General features: G+C 48.1%; 1 protein-coding gene across 3 annotated transcripts in view; it reads right to left on the bottom strand.

Annotated features, from left to right (window-relative positions):
- Positions 1 to 6543: 6543 nt before the first annotated feature.
- The window catches only part of CDC42EP3 (CDC42 effector protein 3), a 31268-nt gene continuing 17084 nt past the window's right edge, over positions 6544 to 20727 (bottom strand). For all 3 annotated transcript variants that reach the window (XM_029070334.2, XM_039912253.1, XM_029070341.2), the window contains one exon: positions 6544 to 8846. In XM_029070334.2, the coding sequence (XP_028926167.1) occupies positions 7793 to 8566 (774 nt within the window). In that variant the 5' untranslated portion in view covers positions 8567 to 8846 and the 3' untranslated portion in view covers positions 6544 to 7792. The remainder of the gene's footprint in view (positions 8847 to 20727) is intronic.

Below are 20727 nucleotides of genomic sequence, written 5' to 3' on the forward strand. Positions count from 1 at the left end.
GCACTGCTGCCCGTCTGCTGTGGAGATGTTCCTTTTTTTTACGGTATTTGTTAAGCACATACAATGTGCCAGGCACTGTTCTAAGAGCTGGGATAGATACAAGTTGGGCACAGTCCCTGTCCCATTTGGGGCTCAGAGTCTAAGTAGGAGGGAGTAGGATTTAATTCCCAGTTTAGAGTTGAGGAAATTGAGGGACCGAGAAGTTACATGACTTGCCCACGATCTCACAGCAAGCAACTGGCAGAACCAGGATTAGAATCTAGGGCCTCTGACTCCCAAGCCTGTGCTCTATCGACTAGGCATCACTGCCTCACGCTGTTCCTGGACTCCATTTTGGGGAGGCAAGTTTGGGGCTGCATGAAGGTAGGTAGATTGCAGGGCTCACGCAGGCCTAGTCTGTGAGATACGGATTTTACGGGGTACAGCTGACTCTTCCCCAGACCTCAAAATGGCCTAGTGGAAAGATTATAGGCCTAGGAGTCAGAGGACCTGGGTTCTAATCCCAGCTCCTTCACTGTTAATCAATCAAGGGTGTTTACCGAAAGCTAAGTGGCCTCTGAGCACCCTACTCACTACTTAGGAAAGTGTAATACAACAGGCAGGAAGACACAATATTGTCGTTGTGAGCAGGGAATGTCACTGTTTATTGTTGAATTGTACTCTCCCAAGTACTCAGTACAGTGCTCTGCACACAGTAAGCACTCAATAAATACGATTAAATTGAATTAAATTGAGGAAATTTAGAGACTAGAAGGGGCAGACAGATATCAAAATCAATTTTGGGTTTTACATAAGTGCTGTCAGGATGTGAGCTCGTTATGGGCAGGAATGTGTCTGATGTTATATTCTACTCTCCCAAGCTCTTAGGCCAGTGCTTTGCACACAATAAGTGCTCAGTAAATACGTATGAATGAATGAATGAATGGGGTGAATATCGAGTTCTTAAGGGTTATGGACCCAAGTTTGTAGGCGATGCAGAAGGGATATATCGATTGTTATATTGTACTTTCCCAAGTGCTTAGTACAGTGCTTTGCACACAGTAAGCGCTCAATAAATACGACTGAATGATTGAATAAGGGCGAATAGGAGAAGTGAAAGCCTAGTCAGGGGAGGTCTCCTGAAGGAGATATGCTTTTTGGAGGGCTTTGAAGACTTGGAGAGGGGTGGTCTGGCAGATAAGACAGGGAGGGAATTCCAGGTCAGACAAAGGGCATGGGCAAGGGGGCAGTGATCTGATAGACGAAATTGAGGTATAGGGTGAACTTGGGCAAGTCACAACTTCTCTCTTCTTCAGTTACTTCTTTTGTAAAATGAGGATAAAATATGTATTCTCTCTTCCCCTTATACTGTGAGCCCCATGCAGATTAGGGACTGTGTCTGTCCTGATTATATTGTAACAAATGCAGTACTGGGCGTACTGTAAGCACTTAGCAAATACCACAGTCACTATTATTAGCTAATTTAGGTACCTACTTCTCCTGTCATCCTAGCTCAAGTCTCCCGTGTTTTATCCCTCCAAAATACCCGTGAGTCCAAACCATCACTGGGAACTCATCTAAGTGCACAATTTCGGGTTCCTGGGTGGTGGAGTGGGGGCAGGGGAGGAAATGATAGTTTTAAAGAGGCAGGCACCTAGCAGACTTAAGTATATCCGGTATTTCTTCTTTAAAGTTGGACTGTGTGCACCCTGTAGGTCTGCCCTACATCTGAAACTCGGAAGACGTGTGCAGTGATTTGATTAATCAAGGTGTTTTCATCATCCCTCCTCCAAAGAGCGCTTTTCTAGGTTTATATTTGGGGGAGGGAACGAAACACTAGGCTAAGACCTCTTTGGACGAAGCTGATTGGTTTCCTTTGACCCTTCTGAGTCCTTGACAGCTTGAAGTGACAGAGAGTGTGAGGTAAATGCCCGCTAATGCACAATTCATGACATACCCCAAGAGGTATTTCACGGTGACCCGAACACCTGCTTTTCTGAACCGGATTGAGCCTCGCTCTGGCCTGAAGCCGCTAACTCTGTTTGCAGGTCGTGACTTGCAGAATAGTAAACTCGGCTCTGCCCTGGACAGGACATATGGTTTGATCCATCATCGGTGACGGCTCGTTTCCAAGAACGGTTGTAGAAGAGTTATACTGTAACCTCCCGAGCGCTTAATACAGTGCTCTGCACACGGTAAGTACTCAATACATACTACGGATTGGTTGATTGATAACAGATTCCGGCCCTCCAAGGTTGAAGGTTATGGACGGTCTTTGGAGGCAGACTCCCTGCAAGGCCACCTTAAAGAAATAATGGAAGATGATCGAGAGCAGTCAGTCAATCGTATTTATTGAGCGTTTACTGTGTGCTGAACACTATACTAAGCGCTTGGGAGAGTACAATGTGACAATAAAGAGACACATTCCCTGCCCATAATGGGTTTACAGTCTAGAGGGGGAGACGGATATTAATATAAATAAATAAGTTACAGATCTGTACATATGTGCTGTGGGGCTTGGAGGGGAAGGAATAAAAAGGAGCAAGTCAGGGCGACGCAGAAGGGAGTTGAAGAACAGGAAAAGAGGGCTTAGAGAAGGCCTCTTGGAGGCGATGTGCCTTCAATAAAGCTTTGAAGCGGGGGAGAGTAATTGTCCGATACGAGGACAGAAATGCCCATCAAACACCCACCGCTCTAGGCCGGGCCCCTCAGGAAGCAGACATAGCTAACGTTCCTTTGCATGCCACTCTGCACTGTATAAAATCTTTACCCCAAAGTGATGACTCCCTGGGAATTCAGCCGGGATCCTCCCACAGCCTATTTTAGCTTTGGGACTAAGTAGGGATATATTACCCAGCTACAGAAGGTAAGCTCGTTGGACAGACCTTGGGAGGGGTCCCCGTTATGTTACGTATTATTCATTCATTTATTCAATCGTATTTATTCAGCGCTTACTGTGTGCAGAGCACCTGGAAAGTACAGTTCGGCAACTGAGACAATCCCTACCCAACAATGGGCTATTATTAAGTGACTTTTTGTGGAAAGAGCATAGGTCTGGGATTCAGAGGACCTGGTCCTCCTGGTTCTGCCACTTTTTTTTTTATGGCATTTGTTAAATTCCTACTATGTGCCAGGCACTGTTCTGAAGCACCGGCATAGATACAAGCTAATCAAGTTGGACACAGTTCCTGTCCCACATGGGGCTCACAGTCTTAATCCCCTATTTTCCAGATGAGGTAACTGAGGCCCAGAGCAGTGAAGTGACTTGCCCAAGGTCACACAGCAGTCACATGCTCTGATTCCCAAGGCCGTGTTCTTGCCACTGGGCCATGCTGTTACATTAATTGAGTGCTTACGGTGTGTAGAGCACTGTGCTAAAAGTTTGGGAGAGTTGGTGGACACACTCAGATTTAACTAAAGACATAGATAGTCCTTTAATAATAATAGTAATGAGGGAGTAATATCATTATTATTATTATAAGAGCCTGGGCTTGGGAGTTAGAGGATGAGGGCTCTAATCCCGGCTCTGCCACTTGTCTGCTGTGTGACTTCACTTCTCTGTGCCTCAGTTCCCTCATCTATAAAACGGGGATTAAGACTGTGAGTCCCGCATGGGACAACCTGATTACCTTGTATCTACCCCAGTGTTTAGAACAGTGCTTGGCACATAGTAAGTGCTTAACAAATACTATAATTACTATTATTATTAAAGGACTGCCTATGTCTCCAGTTAAATCTGAGTGAGCTCTGAATAGTGGGCTAATAGGGCCACCCTCCTCTTCTTTGCCCTGGTTTCTTAGATCCAGTTTAGGCAGGACTGATGTTAGAAATGGGATCCTGTGGGAAACCTATTTAGTTCATTAGCTGGCTCAGACCAGATTTTGGGACTACCCATAGATGGTCCAGTTCTATAGTTACAAGGGATTTTTCTCCACAAAATGCCGCTGGATTCAGCCCCGGGTGAAGAACAAAAAAGAATGCTTTGGCAAGAAAGTTTTGCACCTTATCCTTCACCCACTTTTACACAGCAAACTCAGCATACCCAATCGATTGAGAAACAGCTTGGCTAGTGGAAAGAGCACGGACCTAGGAGTAAAAAGACCTGAGTTATAATCCCAGCTCTGCCAATTGTTTGCTATGTGACCTTGGGCAAGTCACTTAACTTCCCTACGCCTCAATTTTCGAATCTGTAAAATAGGGATACAATACCTGTTCTCCCTCCTACTTAGACTGTGAGCCCCAGGAAGGACTGTGTCCAACCTGATTAACTTATATCTACCCTGGTGCGTAGAGCAGTGCTTGATGCAGTATAAGCACTTAATATAATAATAATAGATTTATAGCCAGGACTTCCCTCTGTGCCATTTATGAAATCACTGGGCCACCTGAAACCAGGGGTAGTAACTGAATTTTTCAATTTTCATTTTCTCTATGATCTCAAACATAATCAGTGGGAAGATACCACCTTGAAATTTAATAGGGTTTGAGACTTGCTTGGTCTTGGTCTAGATAGAGCACCTCTTTGGGAATCAGGAATCTCACTCTGGCTTGTCTCGTGCCAATCTTGTCACTGGTGAAACGAGGTTATTGGCTGCTTCCCACTTTCCTCCTGGAGGCCTGGGGTTATAAAATGAAGAGGGTGAGCCCTTGGAGGTCAATTTAATTATATATGCCCCTAAGCACTTGCTTAAACACTATATTAGACCAGTGTCCCATCCAGCCTAGGACCCTGGCAACAGGCTCTCTGGAAAAGTCAGGTGAGAGTTGTCCTCCTTGACTTTCAAATTCAAAACGGTTTAGATGTTTATCACATAATCTCAAAGAACATGTTGGGTTGTGATATCTGATCGGCTCCTATGAGGTTGTTTATTTTCACAAAACTGCAGTGTCACTAAAGTACATAATACATCGCCCATTTTATTTTAGACATTGGTCTCGATTTAGGCTTTGCGATTCCCATGTGGCTCCTTGGGCTCTGTTAGGGAAATCCTGCAGAGATGCATTCTGCTTTTGGTAGAGATAGTAACCTGGCCTTGCAGCTAGTTGGTTAATTGTGGGGAGGAATGCAGGAATTGGTTTAAGCACTTCCTTGCAGGTAAACCACAGGATAATGAAGGCACCTGGCTCCTCAAATTGAAAGAGGATTAGTCGCTAGAGTCTGACAAAGCAGGATAAAACCTAGAAACAAAAAGCTGTCAGGAACTTGGGCATGGAGAGCCTAACCAGATTGCCCAGGATTTGGCTGGTTAAAAAAATAACTCTATACCCGTGAAAAGTGAAAATGTCGATAACTGCAATTCTCATCTGGCCAAAATTCCTCAGAGAATCAGCAGGGCATTAGTGTAAAAAGCAGGGGCCAGAGAGTCAGAGGAACTGGGTTCTAATTCCACCTCTGCCACTGTCCTGCTGTGTGACCTTGAACAAGTCACTTAGCTTCCCTGGGCTTCAGTTTCCTAATCTGTAAAATTTGGATTCAATACCTCTTCTTTGTCCTACTTTGACTGTGAACCCCATGTGGGACAAGGGACTATGTCCAACCTAATTATCTTCCATCTCCTCCCGTGCTTAGTACAGCGCTTGACGCACATTAAGCACTTGCTAAATACGACAATTCTTTCAGCCAGGAGCTTCACTCTATTCCCTCTCCTTACCTTTCCTCAATGCTGTTCCTAGGGAGCAAAAGTGGCTAGATTATTTTCATTTCTCCCCTTTCCCTCAAGCCGGGAAATGGAAAAAAGGAGGTGGCAGGACGCAGAGACGGCAAGACCTCAAATAGCCTCTGGATAATCAAGAGCACTCTTTCCAGTCAGACTCATCAATGCTGTCAGTGACTTGGGTCTCAGAAATGTCTGTTTTCAGTCATGAGCACGGGGATAGTTGCTGTTGGGGGAAGCCAGTAGGAAGAACAGAAACCGTGAGATAGAAAGGACAAAGAATCCAGCTCTTCTTCCTCACTTCCTTCTTGGTTGTCTTGACCATCTACTACAAAAGCCCCGAGGGTCATTTCAACTGATAGGCCTGGGTTTAAAAAGATAAAAATGCTGGGAGGATTGGGTAGCGTAGGTAGAGCAGGGTGAGGAGGGTGAGGAGGGTGAGGTGCTGAAGAAAATACGCTCCTGTCCTTGGCCTTCACACTTCCTGTCCTCTTCAACCAACCAATCAACCAAGGAATCTCTGGACTCCCACCAGGTAGTGGCAGGGGCCCCTGCTCCAAAGCCTCCTCTTCTCTGCCCGCTCTCAAAAAGCATCGACAGCGTGAAAATGATGATGGTTTGCCATCAGAGATGAGCTGAGAAGAGTTTGGGGAAAGGCAGGGTAGGGGGTGACGGGATTGGGGATTTGGGTGTGGGGGGGTGATCCATCACCTCGTATATAACAAGGGCGTGGGGCCGGTACCTCCATTTTCTTCTCTAATTGGAGCTGTCAGCAAGAGTTCTGGTGTCCAAGAGGGCGTAGTTTTTCCTCAGGGTTCTGGCTCATGTCGATGTGAACTCAGGCAAACAGAACTTACACTTGTCCTTTGTCATTCTCTGCCTACTCTTCCACACACATACGAAAACTCAATTCAGCAAAGCTGGTTGTTTTATTCATTCAAATGAGGTTCTCGTGGGAGCTGGATCCACAGCAAATAGTTCATGCCCTCCCTGCATATTTATAGTCAAAAAGGAGGGTACTGTTCAACATTAACTCTTTATTGTGTTGCATGAAGTACCTACGCACTGCAAGGATGTACTGAACCATCCCCATTTCCAAAAACATCATAAAGGTGTCACCGCCTATCTCGGCAGAAGCCTCGTGAGTAACCGGTGCCTTCTTTAAACATCCCAACCCGTCCTTGGCAGATAAGCATTTATGATATATATAGACAAAGGTAAAGTTGAGTATTACGAGTTGCTGTCTCAAACACACACGCGCGCGTGCACACAAAATTTACAACGGACCATCAGTGGACACGAGCCAAACCACAACTTGTTGATGCAATCCCTATAAAATGTAGACTCTGTGATAAAAAGCCAAAGGCACATAAAAATATATTTCAACTTTAAAAATAATTTAGTTACAGTAAATGCTCCGCCTGTGCCATCATCACCACAGGTCCCCGACAGTCCAAATCTGCAGATAGAGATATCCAGACTGGAAATTCGTTGTGGGCAGGGAACGTGACTACCGACTCAGTTGCACTGTATTCTCCCAAGCGCTCGGTACAGTGCCCCGCACAGAGTAAGCACCCACAGACTGACAATGAACGATTGATGAACAGCAGGAAGGCTGTGTTCGATAAGCAAGGCAGAGCAAGAGTTTCGACCCTGCAGGATCGGCGTGCAGGCGCAACAGAGATACGGTCCACCTCTCAAGAGAGAGGCCCGGATGTTAAATAATGGTGAAAGTAAGAGCGTGCCATCCCTCATTCTGCACACAGCCCAGCTGGAAATCTTGGGGAAAAATGAGCACGGAAAGGTTTCCTCAAAGCGAGCGAGTCGGCTGGTGTCGGCCCGAGCCGGATTCCTCGTGTGTGTGGCGTGTGCACCCACCAACGCCAGAGCTCATCCAACCTGGCGAGAAACCGGGTCAGACTCGTTTCCTCTTCTCGCCGGGAGAGTTTTACCAGATTGCAAATGTGAAATACATAAGTAAAAAAATATTTTTGTCGTAACACTCTTTAAGAAAACCCGTCAGACCACTGGAAAACAGTCGGTGAGGCCTCTTTTCAATCTATGCTTTTCGGCCTTCTGTTTTTTGTCTGCCGTGGCTGCTCTCCTGTCCCCCCGAGCTGCATGGCGGGGATGGAGTGGGGGCATCAGGGCCGTCGGTCCTACGACTTATTCTTGTCCATGACGTTCAGGACTTCGTCCAGCAGCGAGGGCCCAAGGTCGAGCTGCAGCGAGAGGAGCGAGCCGGTCATCTCGGAAAGGGACGGCTCCGATTCGGACTTGCCCTTCCCGAGGCCTCCTGGGAGGGGGCCGTCGTCCGAGAGCTCGTCGTTCAGCCAGTCGGCGTACTGGTCGGAGAGGGTGGACGAGGGGCTGTCCCGTCCGTTACTGTACCGGGAAGCGGTGCCGTTGGGCTTCCACGGCGCGTCGGCCCGCCGCGGCGTTGCGTCCTCCCCCGGTCGGCTTTTCTCCTGAAGCTTCTCTTCAGCGACCGGCTCGCAAATCAGTCTCGGGAACCTGCCAGCGGCCAAGGTGTCCGTCTGGGAGTTAAATGTCACAGGGGACAGCAGGGGCAGAGTCAGGGCTTGGGAGCCGCCGATGGCCGGCAGGGAGATGGCGTTTTTGAGCACGGGCGAGGGGGTTTCCGTAAACACAGAATCCGAGGTGCTGTTGGCTCTCAGGAACTCGTTGTGTGCCGGGAACTGGCCGATTCTCGTCTTCTCCTCCCGACTTCCGGGCAGGAGCTCGTAATTGCCTTGGAGAAACGAAATGTCGCCGAAGACGTCGTGATGGCCCTCTTTCCCGATGTGGATAGTGTGCCGGAAGTCTCCCAAAGGAGGGCTGATCATGTCCGGAGACAGGATGTCTCTCAGTTTGAATTTCTTCCCTTTCTTGTTGTTGGCCGCTTTCAGGTAAATCGGGGTCTTGGCTGGCATTTTTGAACGTTCAGAGCTGAGGAGAGTCTGCTCTGAGAGGAAGGGAAAAGAGCCACTTTCTTCTCAGAGTGAGCACTTCCCCTCTGGTAGGTCTGCAAAAGTTCACGGGGGTCACATTATTTTCTCAGATGCAGAATGGGGCCTTTGGAAGTCCACAGTGGACAGGAGTCTGGTCACGTGTGAGGGGCTCCACTAGAAACTTTCCCAAGGTTCCAGACACAGCGCACATGCCAGGGGAGACAGCCTCAGCGACAGACCGCTTCCAGAAACGCGGGAACGCCTGTCGGAGACACAAAGCAGGTGATCATTAGCTGGCTCTCCGTAGTCTGCCCAGTCTAATTCTCACGGTAAAAAGCAGAAAGCAATAGTCCTGGCACCTCCAGCCCGCAATCATTCGATCAATGGTATTTACTGAGTTTTTACTGTGTGCAGAGCACTGTACTAAGCACTCGGGAGAATACGACAGAGTTGGGAGACACGTTCCCTGCCCACAGGGAGTGTTTGGTCTAGAAGAGACGTTAACCTTTATGACAGTTATTTCTTCAGTAAACAGGATTTTTAAAATGATATATTAACTATGTGCCAGGCACTGTCCTAAGCGCGATGATGGATACAAGTTAATCAGGTTGGACACAGTCTGTGTCCCACATGGGGCTTGCAGTCGCAATCTCCATTTTGCAGATGAGGTAACTGAGGCACTGAGAAGTGAAGTGACTTGTCCAAGGTTACACAGCAGACAAGTGGTGGAGCCGGGATTAAAATCCAGGTCTTTTGACTCCCAGGCCTGTAACCTTTCCACGAGGTCACGCTGCTTCCTGAGTGAAAGGTTCACTCTCTACAAGGGCCGGTTAGGCTCAACGACCTGGGTTTTAGGGCACACTTTAGAACTAAACGTCGATTCCTGCCTGTCCGCTCTGTTTCCAGGACTTCACAGATCAGCTTCCTTCAGATAAACTGCTATCAACATTACAAGCATGGGACTCCATCAAATGAGTTCTTAATTTAAGAGGAAATGGGAGAGCAAATATTATTTCCCTTTAGTTCCTTGCTCCCGTCTAGCATTTTGAGCTTGCGTGTCTTTTCTGTGCCGGGCATAAAGCGTAGCATCGTGAAACGGAGGAATATGGAGAGCTATAAGGAAATAGAAAAGGCGTCCAACATCTGAGGTCAGCCAGACGTGGAGGGAACGAACTAGAACTGGCTTCCTATGAAATAATCTCAAAAATTCCTCCTCGCTTAGCAGGAACTAAAACATCTTGGTGGGCCCTTAGCTTCTCCAAACTTTCAGTGTAGTAACAGTTGACTGCTGAATACTTCATCTAAACTGGAGAGCTCCCTCTGGGCAGGAAATATGTCAATCAACTCTGTTGTTTTCCCCCAAGTGCCTAGTACAGTGCTCTGCACACAATAAGCGCTCAATAAATTCATTCCATCGCATTTATTGAACCCTTACCGTGTGCAGAGCACTGTACTAAGCGCTTGGAAAGTACAATTGGGCAACGGATAGACTACTCATTGATTGATTCACCTATCTTCTCAACCACTCCTACAATTAATTTTCTAAAAGCTATTCCAGCTCAAGAAACAGACATTCTCCTCCCAATATCCGGAGGCAGGGGACCCCAACAAGAACCTTCGGATCTCACCGTCCCTAACCCATCAAGAAAGCCTGCCTCAGAAAGGTTACTCTCCAAGAACCTTAGACCATTACTCATTTCACCTCAGCATTAGCTTGAGAAGAATGAAGAGGGTGGGCTGGGCATAGATGGAGAAATAGATGGATAAAATAGGACAGAGGAGTAATATAGTATCTGAGCGCCCATTGGGTATAATGCACTGAACTAAATGCTGAGATAGTACAAAACAAGCAAGTTCATTCATTCATTCAGTCATATTTATTGAGTGATTACTGTGTGCAAAATACTAAGCACTTGGGAGAGGACAATATAGCAATAAACAGACATATTCCCTGCCCACAATGAGTTTACAGTCTAGAGAGGGAGACAGATATTAATATAAATAACAGATATGTACATAGGTGCTGTGGGGCTGGGAGGTAGGATGAATATAGGGAAGTGTCATGTCCCTTGACCACAGGGGAGTAAACAGAGTAATCAGGATAAATAATTGAATAAACATATGTCCATAAGTGCTGGGGATGTGTATTAAAATAATAATACTAATTGTGGCTTTTGTTAAACGCTTATTATGTGCCAAGAAACGTACTAAATGCTGGGGTACCTACAAGCAGATCAGGTTGGACACGGTCCCTGTCCCATGTGGGGCTCACAGTCTCAATCCCCATTTTATAGATGAGATAACTGAGGCCCAGAGAAGTGAAGTGACTTGCCCAAGAACCCATAGATGTGTGATGGAGCCGGACAAGAACACAACTGGAGTCTAAGTGCTAACGTTGGTTGGTAGAGTCCCTACCTCTGGCCTGGAATGAAGCAGACGATCTCTCTACCCACCTTCGAAGCCTTATTAAAAGCATGGCTCCTCCAAGAGGCCTTCCCCGACTAAGCCCTCGTTTCCTTTTCTCCCGCTCCCTTTTGCATCACCCTTGCACATGGATTTGCACTCTGTATACACCCCTCCCTCAGCCCCACAGCACTTTTGTATATACCCATAATTTATATTATTGTCTCTATCCCCCTCTAGACTGTAAGCTCACTGTAGGCAGGGAATGTGTGTAACAGCTCTGTTATATCGTAGTCTCCCAAGCGCTTAGTACAGTGCTCTGAACACAGTAACTGCTCAATAAATAAGGCGGATCGATTGATGTAGAGAGCAATGGGTAACCACTGAAGCTTTGTGAGGAGTGGGGAGATGTGTGTAGAGCATTTTAGTAAAATGACCAATTCACCTCACCTGTGGTAGCAGGCTGAGTAGGGCTAATAACAATACTAATAATCGTGGTGCTTACAATGTGCCAAACACTAGACTAAGCGCTGGGGTAGACACAGTAATCAGGTTGGACACAGACCATGACCCAAAAGGGGCTCACAGTCTGAGGGGGAGGGAGAAAAAGTCCTTAATCCCCAATATGCAGATGAGGAAACTGAGGCCCAGAGAAGCGAAGTGACTTCTGAGGTAACATAGCAGGCAAGTAGCTGAACTGGGATTCGAACCAAGGTCCTCTGACTCCCTCCCAGGCCTGTGCTCTCTCCACTAGGCTACACTGTTCTTCCTGGCTAACTTGTGCCGAAGGCCACTTTACCCAATGGGCAGAGGGACATCTGTGAAGGCCCCTTCCACTCCCAAGCCCTCCCTGAGGCGACGACTGCTAACTCCTCCGAACACTTCTCCCTCCCCCACTTCATTATTTCATCTGTCTCTGCCCCACCTAAAAATAGCCCCAGCAGCTGAGGGGCAGGGAGTAGGCAAGGGAGGAGTTGACTGGGCTCTCTAGGGGAGGGCAAGGCTTAGGAGAAGAACTTTAGCCCAGCGGTTCCTCCCCGGGCTTCCCCGGCTCAGTCCCTCCAGAGCTGAGAACTGCCCACATCTCTGTTTTCCACAGATAAAACTCACAGCTCTTTCCTGCCCTTCAGACAAGAGAGGGCCCTGCAAACCATCCGGCAAGGCGAGTGCCATCTGTTCACGCGACCCCGGCACTCGGACTTCAGAACGGAAGATATGAAGTCAGGACCCCGGAGCCCCCGTCCTGCCCGCCTGGAACTACTCCGCCCCTGACCGGCGTTCCAGATGCCTGCCAGGCAGAAGTCAGGAGGGACGGCGGAAGTTGGGAGTGGAGCAGGGAGCATTCTCTAACCCAGAGGGCATCCCCGTGCTCACGGCCCTTGCCCTCCAAAGGGGCAGCTGACCTGTCAAAGATGTAATAATAATGATAATAGCAACAAAAATAACAGAAGCAGCATGGTGCAGTGGATTGAGCATGGGCCCAGGAGTCAGAGGGTCATGGGTTCTAATCCCCGCTCCGCCACTTCTCTGCTGTGTGAACCTGGCCAAGTCACTTCGCTCCTCCGTGCCTCAGTTAACTCATCTGTAAAATGGGGATTGAGACTGAGCCCCATGTGGGACAGGGGCTGTGTTCAACTCGATTTGCCTGTATCCACCCAGAGCTTAGTACAGTGCCTGGGCACATAATAAGTGCTTAACAAATACCATTATAATTATTATCATTAATAATGGTATTCATTAAGTAATTACTATGTGTCAAACACTGTTCTAAGTGCTGAGGTAGTTACAAGCTAATCAGATTGGATACAGTCCCTGTCCCACATAGGGCACCCAGTTTGGGTAGGAATAGGATTTAATCCCGATTTTAGAGATGACGATACTGAGGCATGTGATTGACAGAGTCAGGATTAGAACCCAGGTCCTCTGTCTCCACCAAGCCACAGTGCTTCTACAAGCAGAAAAAGGGGAGGAACAGTGGGGAAAGAAAAGGGAAGGAAAGCATTGCCTCTCTAGCTGGGCACATCCCATCTTTTCTTTTTCTATAGTATTTGTTAAGTGCTTACTATGTGCCAGGCACCGTACTGACTGCTGGGGTAGCTACAAGATAATCAGGCTGGACACCGTTCGTGTCCCACAGCCCACAGGATATTTAACGAGAACACTGAGCAGCTTCTGCCTTTAATGAGGATTGGCATTTCAAGAAACCCTCCCAGAGAACACACAAACCCTCTCCCTCAGTATGGCATTCCGAAAGAAGGCCTGTTTGGCTTAGGGTTATTTATTTGGGGCACAGTAGTGGAGAGGGAGACTTTCTGGGTGGTTTGTGAAGCAGCGTGGCTTAGTGGATAGAGCATGGGCCTGTGGGTCAGAAAGACCTGGGTTCTAATCCCGACTCCGCCACATGTCTGCTGTGTGACCTTGGGCAAATCACTTCACTTCTCTGGGCCTCGGTCCCCTCATCTGTAAAATGGGGATTAGGACTGTGAGCCCCATGTGGGACAGGGGTTGTGTCCAACCTGATTAGCTTGTATCTACCCTAGTGCTTAGAACAGTGCTTGGCACATAGTAAGCACTTAAGTACCATAATTATTATGATTAATAAGAGGGAGAAGAGCCGAGGCGGGCGAGGAAGACGACAAACCAGAAAAGCAGAGTATTCTGCCGAGGGGGTGGGTTTGGGAGTGCATAAGGAGACAGAGGCGCAAGAAGTCAGAAAGGTGATTTTTGTTGTCATTCTCCAGTCTTGCCACTTTCAAAAATGCTCTTTTAAGCAATGTGGGACGAAAACACAATGAACCTCACTTTGCAGCTCCAGTAACACCCATAATGCACTAGACTGTTGGCTAAATACGCGGCACCTTTGACTCGCAGGGGCCTTATCTTATCTGTGATCTCTCCCCCTCAAATCTATGGACACCCACTTGATTTCATCAGCAACTGGGCTCCAGGCTTTCTCCTCTCTTGCTTCAGCTCTCCTCCCTCTACCACTCCTTGACTCCCAATCTCTCCCCACATCCCAAGTGACTGTTTTAAACTTTATCACCATAACCCTGCTCACCTCTCCGAGCTTATCTGCTCTTTCAGCCACTTCTTTGCTGGCCCAGTGCCATGTCTTCTCTGAAATTTCCTTATGACCCTCGCTGATAGGGAAGCACAGCTCCAGTTTGATCTGGACTTCCCTACCCTTCTCTCGAGGCCAGATCGGTCCTTTTGAGAAATAAAGGGCCAGGCTCTCTATCCTGGCGAAAAGAAAAAAAACCCTGGAAATCTGTTGCCCTCTGTCCTGGAAGTTTTAACATTGATTTGCCCCAAATTTCCCCAGCCGCTGACTGAAATCTCTCTCTCCTTCAGGTGACTGTTTCGCCTCAGCTTCTTGAGCACACCCAGGCCCAAGAGGCATGTGGCTTCCCAGCTCCGCTGCTGAGGGGTGAGAAGGGAGTGGAGGACCCTCCCCTCACCTCAGCAGAGGAACCCCTGCCGCCATCCAAGGCCTGGGAGGGAAAACCTGCAGCAAACCAGGGAAAGGAGGGGAACGTGGGGCCTTTGGTGCAGCTGTATCCCAGGACAGCCCAATTTGAAGGCTGGGTAAGTCCTAGGGAGCCATCACTGGGATGAATCCAGTAAATTCTAGCACACCCCCAAATTCATTCATTCAATCGTGAGCTCTTACTGTGTGCAGAGCACTGTAAATCCGGGCTGCCTCTGGGTACCATGACAGGAGGGGTGCGGTAGAGTCTTGATCTCAGGTAAATAGGGCTGTCCACCAACTGGAACTGGCAGTGGGGACCTATCGGATGTTGGGGACTACGAGGAGGGAGTGGATCGCAAACCAGCGCTTCCCCCGGGTGGTATTCGAGCTCCCGAAAGCGACCTAAAGACTTTCACTTCCAAGGGGCTGACAGCCTGGGAAACAGCCTAGGCACCCACCACGCATAGATCCCAAACGCTTTGTTTTTTTATGTATTTATTTATTTTTAATGGTATTTGTTAATTGTTTACTGTGTACTAGGCACTGTACTGAGTGCTGGGGTAGATACAAGCTAAAAGAGTTGGACACAGTTGGGACCCTGTTTTTACAGTCCTGAATTGCCCCCCAGAAAAGGTGGTACTGGTAATACTGTCCATTTAACTAGCAGCATGAAAAACCATCTGTGTCCCAGAAACAGTTGGAGCTGAGACCACTCCCTTCCCTACTCAATACTAATCAATTAATCAATAGTATTTATTGAGGGCTTATTGTGTGAGAAGCAGCGTGGCCTAGTGGATAGAGCCCGGGCCTGGGAGCCAGAAGGACCTGGGTTCTAATTCTGGCTCCGCCACTTGTCTGCTGGGTGACCTTGAGCGAGTCACTTCACTTCTCACTGCCTCAGTTATCTCATTTGTAAAATGGGGATTAATACTGTGACCCTTCGGCGAGACAGGGACTGTGTCCAACCCGATTATCTTGTATCTACCCCAGTGCATAGAACAGTGCCTGGCACGTGGTAAGTCAGTCACTTCACTTCTCTGTGCCTCAGTTACCTCATCTGTAAAATGGGGATTAACTGTGAGCCTCATGTGGGACAACCTGATTACCCTGTATCTACCCCTGCGCTTAGAACAGTGCTCGGCACATAGTAAGCGCTTAACAAATACCAACATTAATTAATTAATTAACATGGTAAGCAACTAACAAATACCTCAATACCACAACTGTAATAAATACCACAGAGCACTGTACTAAGTGCTTGGGAGAGTGCAGTATAACAGAGTTAGTAGACACAATCCCTGGCCACAAGAAACTTACAGTCAGGCAGGTCCAGGCCCCGTCAGCAAAAACCCCGCTTCCACTGCTCAAGCTTCATATTTCTCAAGCTTCCAGAATGAGATCCAGTCCTGCTACCTCCCGGCAGATGTCTTCCCGCTCCCTTTTTTCTCTCCTTTCCAATCTCTACTCCTGCTACCGGGACACTCCTCTGCTATTCTTCTCTCCTAGCCTTGATTTGCTTTCCTCACATTTCTGTCATTCCTTTCCCTCCGCTATCTTCCCCACATCTTCAAATTCGTCCTTTGCTCAGCCCTCTCTCTAAAACCCCGTCTCTTGGTCCTGAAACACGAACTGCCCACAATCACTAATGCCTCTCTCAAAGCGTTCAGGAAGGCTGTTTGGGTTCTTCTCAGCCCCCCTCCCCACCCAACCTCCTGATAATACACGACTCTGGAAACAAGATGCCTCGGAAAAGTTTGCAGAAAGATCTGAGGGCCTCGGCTTCATCCGCTGAGAGATCGGATGCAAAGCTGGTGGGCAGCTTGTCTCCATTAGAGTCAGAAAGCCACACGGGGCGGATGAGGGGCCGGATTCCAGATGCCACCTCACAGACTCTCACCTGAAGCCATTTAGTGGAAAGTAAAGGGCCACTGTGACAGATGGCTTAAGCAGAACTCTGCATAGGGTGGCGATTACTACAGTCTGAAGATGGCAGCCGTTTTTGACCGAGGGGATTTGGATGAGTTTAATTTCGTTCTAGACAAGGACAAGGATACGAGAATCAACGAGTGGTGAGAACAGTGATGATGAGAACCAGGATATTTCCTGGAAGACATCTGTAATCAGCTCTCCAAACCGAAGCTACCTAGGATAACTGAAACGACAGATTAGAAATGCTCCATCTAATCTAATGAAGTCAGCCTATCCACAAAGTCAGGCTTCATTATGCCTGGGGGGGACCCAACTTTAGAGGTCTTGAACTAACCAGTGTCTAATTCCATCACCTTACCCACTCCTATCTTACTTCTCTGATTTCCTACCACAACCCAGCATGCTCACTTTGCTACTCGAAAGCCAACCTATTCACTATACCTCATCTTATTTATCTCACCTTTGACCCCCTCACCCACATCCTCCCTCTGACCTAGAATACCCTCCCCCTTCAAATCCAATAGATCGTCACTCTCCCCACCTTCAAAAAATCAGATCTCCTCCAAGAGAGCTCCCCCAACTAAACCCTCATTTCCACTATTCCTTCTACCTTTCTGTGCCGTCCTTGTCCTTGGATTTTCATCTTTTATCCACCCCACTCTCACCTCCACATCCATATTGCTCATAATGTCCATCTCCATAATGTCTGTCTCCCTCTCCACCCTGTAAGCTCCTTGTGGGCAGGGAACTTGTGTATCACCTCTATCATATTATAATCTCTTAGGCGCTTAATACAGCACAGTAAATGCTCAATTAATAGGAACATTCGATCGCACCAGTGTAGATACCTGGCTCTCCTCTATAGGTCAAAATGGAACCAATCACTCTCTTTCAGCATGGCTAAGTGGAAAGTGCACAGGCTTTGGAGTCAGGACTCATGAGTTTGAATCCCAGCTCTGCCACTTGTCAGCTGTGTGACTGTGGGCAAGTCACTTAACCTCTCTGTGCTTCAGTTCCCTCATCTGTAAAATGGGGATTAAGACTGTGAGCCCCACGTGGGACAACCTGATTCCCCTGTGTCTACCCCAGTGCTTAGAACAGTGCTCTGCACATAGTAAGTGCTTAACAAATACCAACATTATTATTATTATTGTTATTTCCCTTTCTTTCCTTGGTAATGACAGGGAATGCGTCTGTTTATTGTTATTTTATACTCTCCCAAGTGCTTAGTACAGTGCTCTATTTATTATTATTATTATTATTATTATGGTATTTGTTAAGCGCTTACTATGTCAGCCACTATACCAAGCGGATACAAGCAAAATGGGTTGAACACAGTCCCTGACCCATTTGGGGCTCACAGTCTCAATACCCGTTTTACAGATGAGGTAACTGAGTTCCAGAGAAGTGAAGTGACTTGCCCAAGGTCACCCAGAAGACAGGTAGCAGAGCCGGGATTAGAACCCGTGACCTTCTAACTCCCAGGCCCGCGCTCTATCGACTACGCCATGCTGCTTCTCATGCACACAGTAAGTAGGGTAATGCTCTGCACCTAGTAAGCACTCAATAAATACGATTAAACAAACGAACGAATGAATGATGGGCAGTGAAAAGGACACGAGGGAAGGCAGCAAGGTACTAGACTGTAAGCTCCTTGAGGATAGGGATCGGGCCTCCCAACCCTACTGAACTGTACTCTAAGCGCTTGGCAAAGTGCTCTGTACACTGCCAGTGCTAAGTAAACGCCAATTACCGACTGGTTGATCGAGAAGAGGAAGGCACAGAGAGGAGATGAGGACAGTCCCCACACGGGCTATCGGCCCCTACCGTACCAGCAGCTGCGAGCGCTCTGAGAAGCCAACTGAGAGAGAGAGGGAGGATGGTTTCACATACTCCGAGAAAGGCATCTGGGTCCATTTTTGGATTTTTTACATGAATCTTTGATGGGCATGGAGGGGGAAGAACTGCTCCCGGCTGGCAAAACAGATTGGAATGTTCATTCCAAGCCCACGTGGGTGGGATGAGAGAAGGACAGGCCGAAGGGACCTATCCCCTTCCTCACACTGAGAGAGGATTCCTCAGCTCTCTCTACCCTCCCTGGCTCATCGGGCCTCTCTCCTCAGTGGCCTCAGCCCCACAGCCTCCTTCACGGCCTCCCTGAACCAGAAGGCCCAGAACTACCCCCTCGCCACCCCACAGACCCGGCAGGAAGGCGGCCGTTCCTTAGAGACAGAATCCAATGTGGCCGGAAACTCGTTTCAGTCCTGGCAGCCACCCACGAGGCTGGGAAAGCTTGGCTGAAGGGCTGGCCGGGCTTCCTTCCTCACGCGGGCTCCCCATCTCGGTCACTGGGCACAAGCCACCACAGCTCCCGAGCCCTTTGGCCAGTCAGTCTTCTTCCCCACCCCGAGCTGCTCGACCTGAATGGAGCAGCTTCCGACGGGGAGAAAACTACACCAACAACACAATGGAGGCCTCCCAGACCAGAATGGAAACTCAGAAAGAGAAAGAAAAATAAACAATTGTCCCCAATGCCAAGCACATAATAAACAGCATCATGGCACAAAGCTCTTCACTCTTCAGGTTATTCTCACCCCATCTATTGGAGAGGATAGGAACCAACCTCCATCTATTTATTTTTATTAATGATGTGTATATATAATAATAACAATGCTGGTATTTGTTAAGCGCTTACTGTGTGTCAAGCACTGTTGTAAGCGCTGAGGTAAATACAAGGTAATCGGGTTGTCCCACGTGGGGCTCACAGTCTTCATCCCTATTTTACAGATGAGGTAACTGAGGCACAGAGAAATTAAGTGGCTTGCCCAAGTCACACAAGTGGCAGAGGCGGGATCAGAACCTATGTCCTCTGACTCCCAAGCCTGGGCTCTTTCCATTGAGCACGCTGCTTCCCATCTATAATTCCATTTATTTATAATGATGCTACTGAGGCCTGCTTACTTGTTTTGATGACTGTCTCCCCCCTTCTAAACTGTGAGCCCGCTGTGGACAGGGACTGTCCCTATTTCTTGCTGAACTGTACTTCCCAAGGGCTTAGTCCAGTGCTCCGCACACTGTAAGTGCTCAATAAATACGACTGAATGAATGAATATTATTAGATTTCATCCCCATACTGAGGACTGATGATAATTGTGGTATTTGTTAAGTGCTTACTATGTGCCTGGCACTGTACTAAGCACTGGGACGATACAAACAAATCGGGTTGGACACAGTTCCTGTCCCCCAATGGGGCTCGAAGTATGAATCCTCATCTTACAGATGAGGTAACTGAGGCACAAAGACATGAAGTGTCTTGCCACACAGCAGACAAGTGGCGGAGCCGGGATTAGAACCCAGGTCCTTCCGACTCCCAGGCCCGTGCTCTATCCGCTAGGCCACACTGCTTAGCCAGTCACCCGGAGGTGGGTTACTCTCAGCACTGGTTTTCCTGGTTCTCCCTTCCCCTTTGCTTCTTCTCCCCTTCCTTCTTACTTGGCTGCCCACTTGCTATTCCATTAATCATTCGCTCCACTTGGGGAAGGGTGCGGAGGGAGGTAGGAGAGTGGAAATCCATCCATTTCCAGTCTGTGGATTGTTGGGACTTTCGCAATTATTCAATTTCGTTTGGCTGCCCGGAAACTTTCCTGGATGTCTTAGGGCTACGAGAAGAGTCTCTTCAGTCTGCCAGTTGAGTCACCAGTCGGGCCAACCTCTCTGGCTCCCACTCTCCCCATCTGCTCTCTCCCGGAGGGAAAAGTGTAAGCTCCTCCTCTAGGCTGGGGACTTGTTGTACATTCTACAATACGCGTCCACTGTACTGTACTCTTCCAAGCGCTCAGCACAGTGCTCTGACCACAGTGAGCACTCAATACTCACTATTGTTTGAGTAGTCCAACAAAGATGACCAGAGCACAGGGAAAAGGGACAGAAATCTGCCAAACTTTCCAGAAATGGAGAGGGAAGAAGACAGTAAGCTCTAAACTCGTTGAGGGCGGGGAACGTATCTGCCAACTCTTGTACTGTACTCTCCCAAGCGCTTACTACAGTGCTCGGCATGTAGTAAGCGCTCAATAAATTCCACTGATGATGATGAAGGAGGTGGGGGGAGAGAGGGTGGGAGAGAGAGAAAGAGGAAAAGAGAGAGGGGAGAGTAGTTGGATTGTTGGACAAGGCAGTGTCACATCACAAGGGAAACCAGGAAGAGACATGGAATAAATCAGGACTTAGCAAGATGAAACTTCCTGGTGAGATTCCTAAGCAGACACAACCACAGTGGTCCAGAACTAGGGGTATCCCATATGCCCTTAACCCCAGCCCAGGAAGGCAGAGGAAATACCTGAAG

Source organism: Ornithorhynchus anatinus, chromosome 1, assembly GCF_004115215.2.
Source record: "Ornithorhynchus anatinus isolate Pmale09 chromosome 1, mOrnAna1.pri.v4, whole genome shotgun sequence".
Lineage (NCBI taxonomy): Eukaryota > Metazoa > Chordata > Mammalia > Monotremata > Ornithorhynchidae > Ornithorhynchus > Ornithorhynchus anatinus.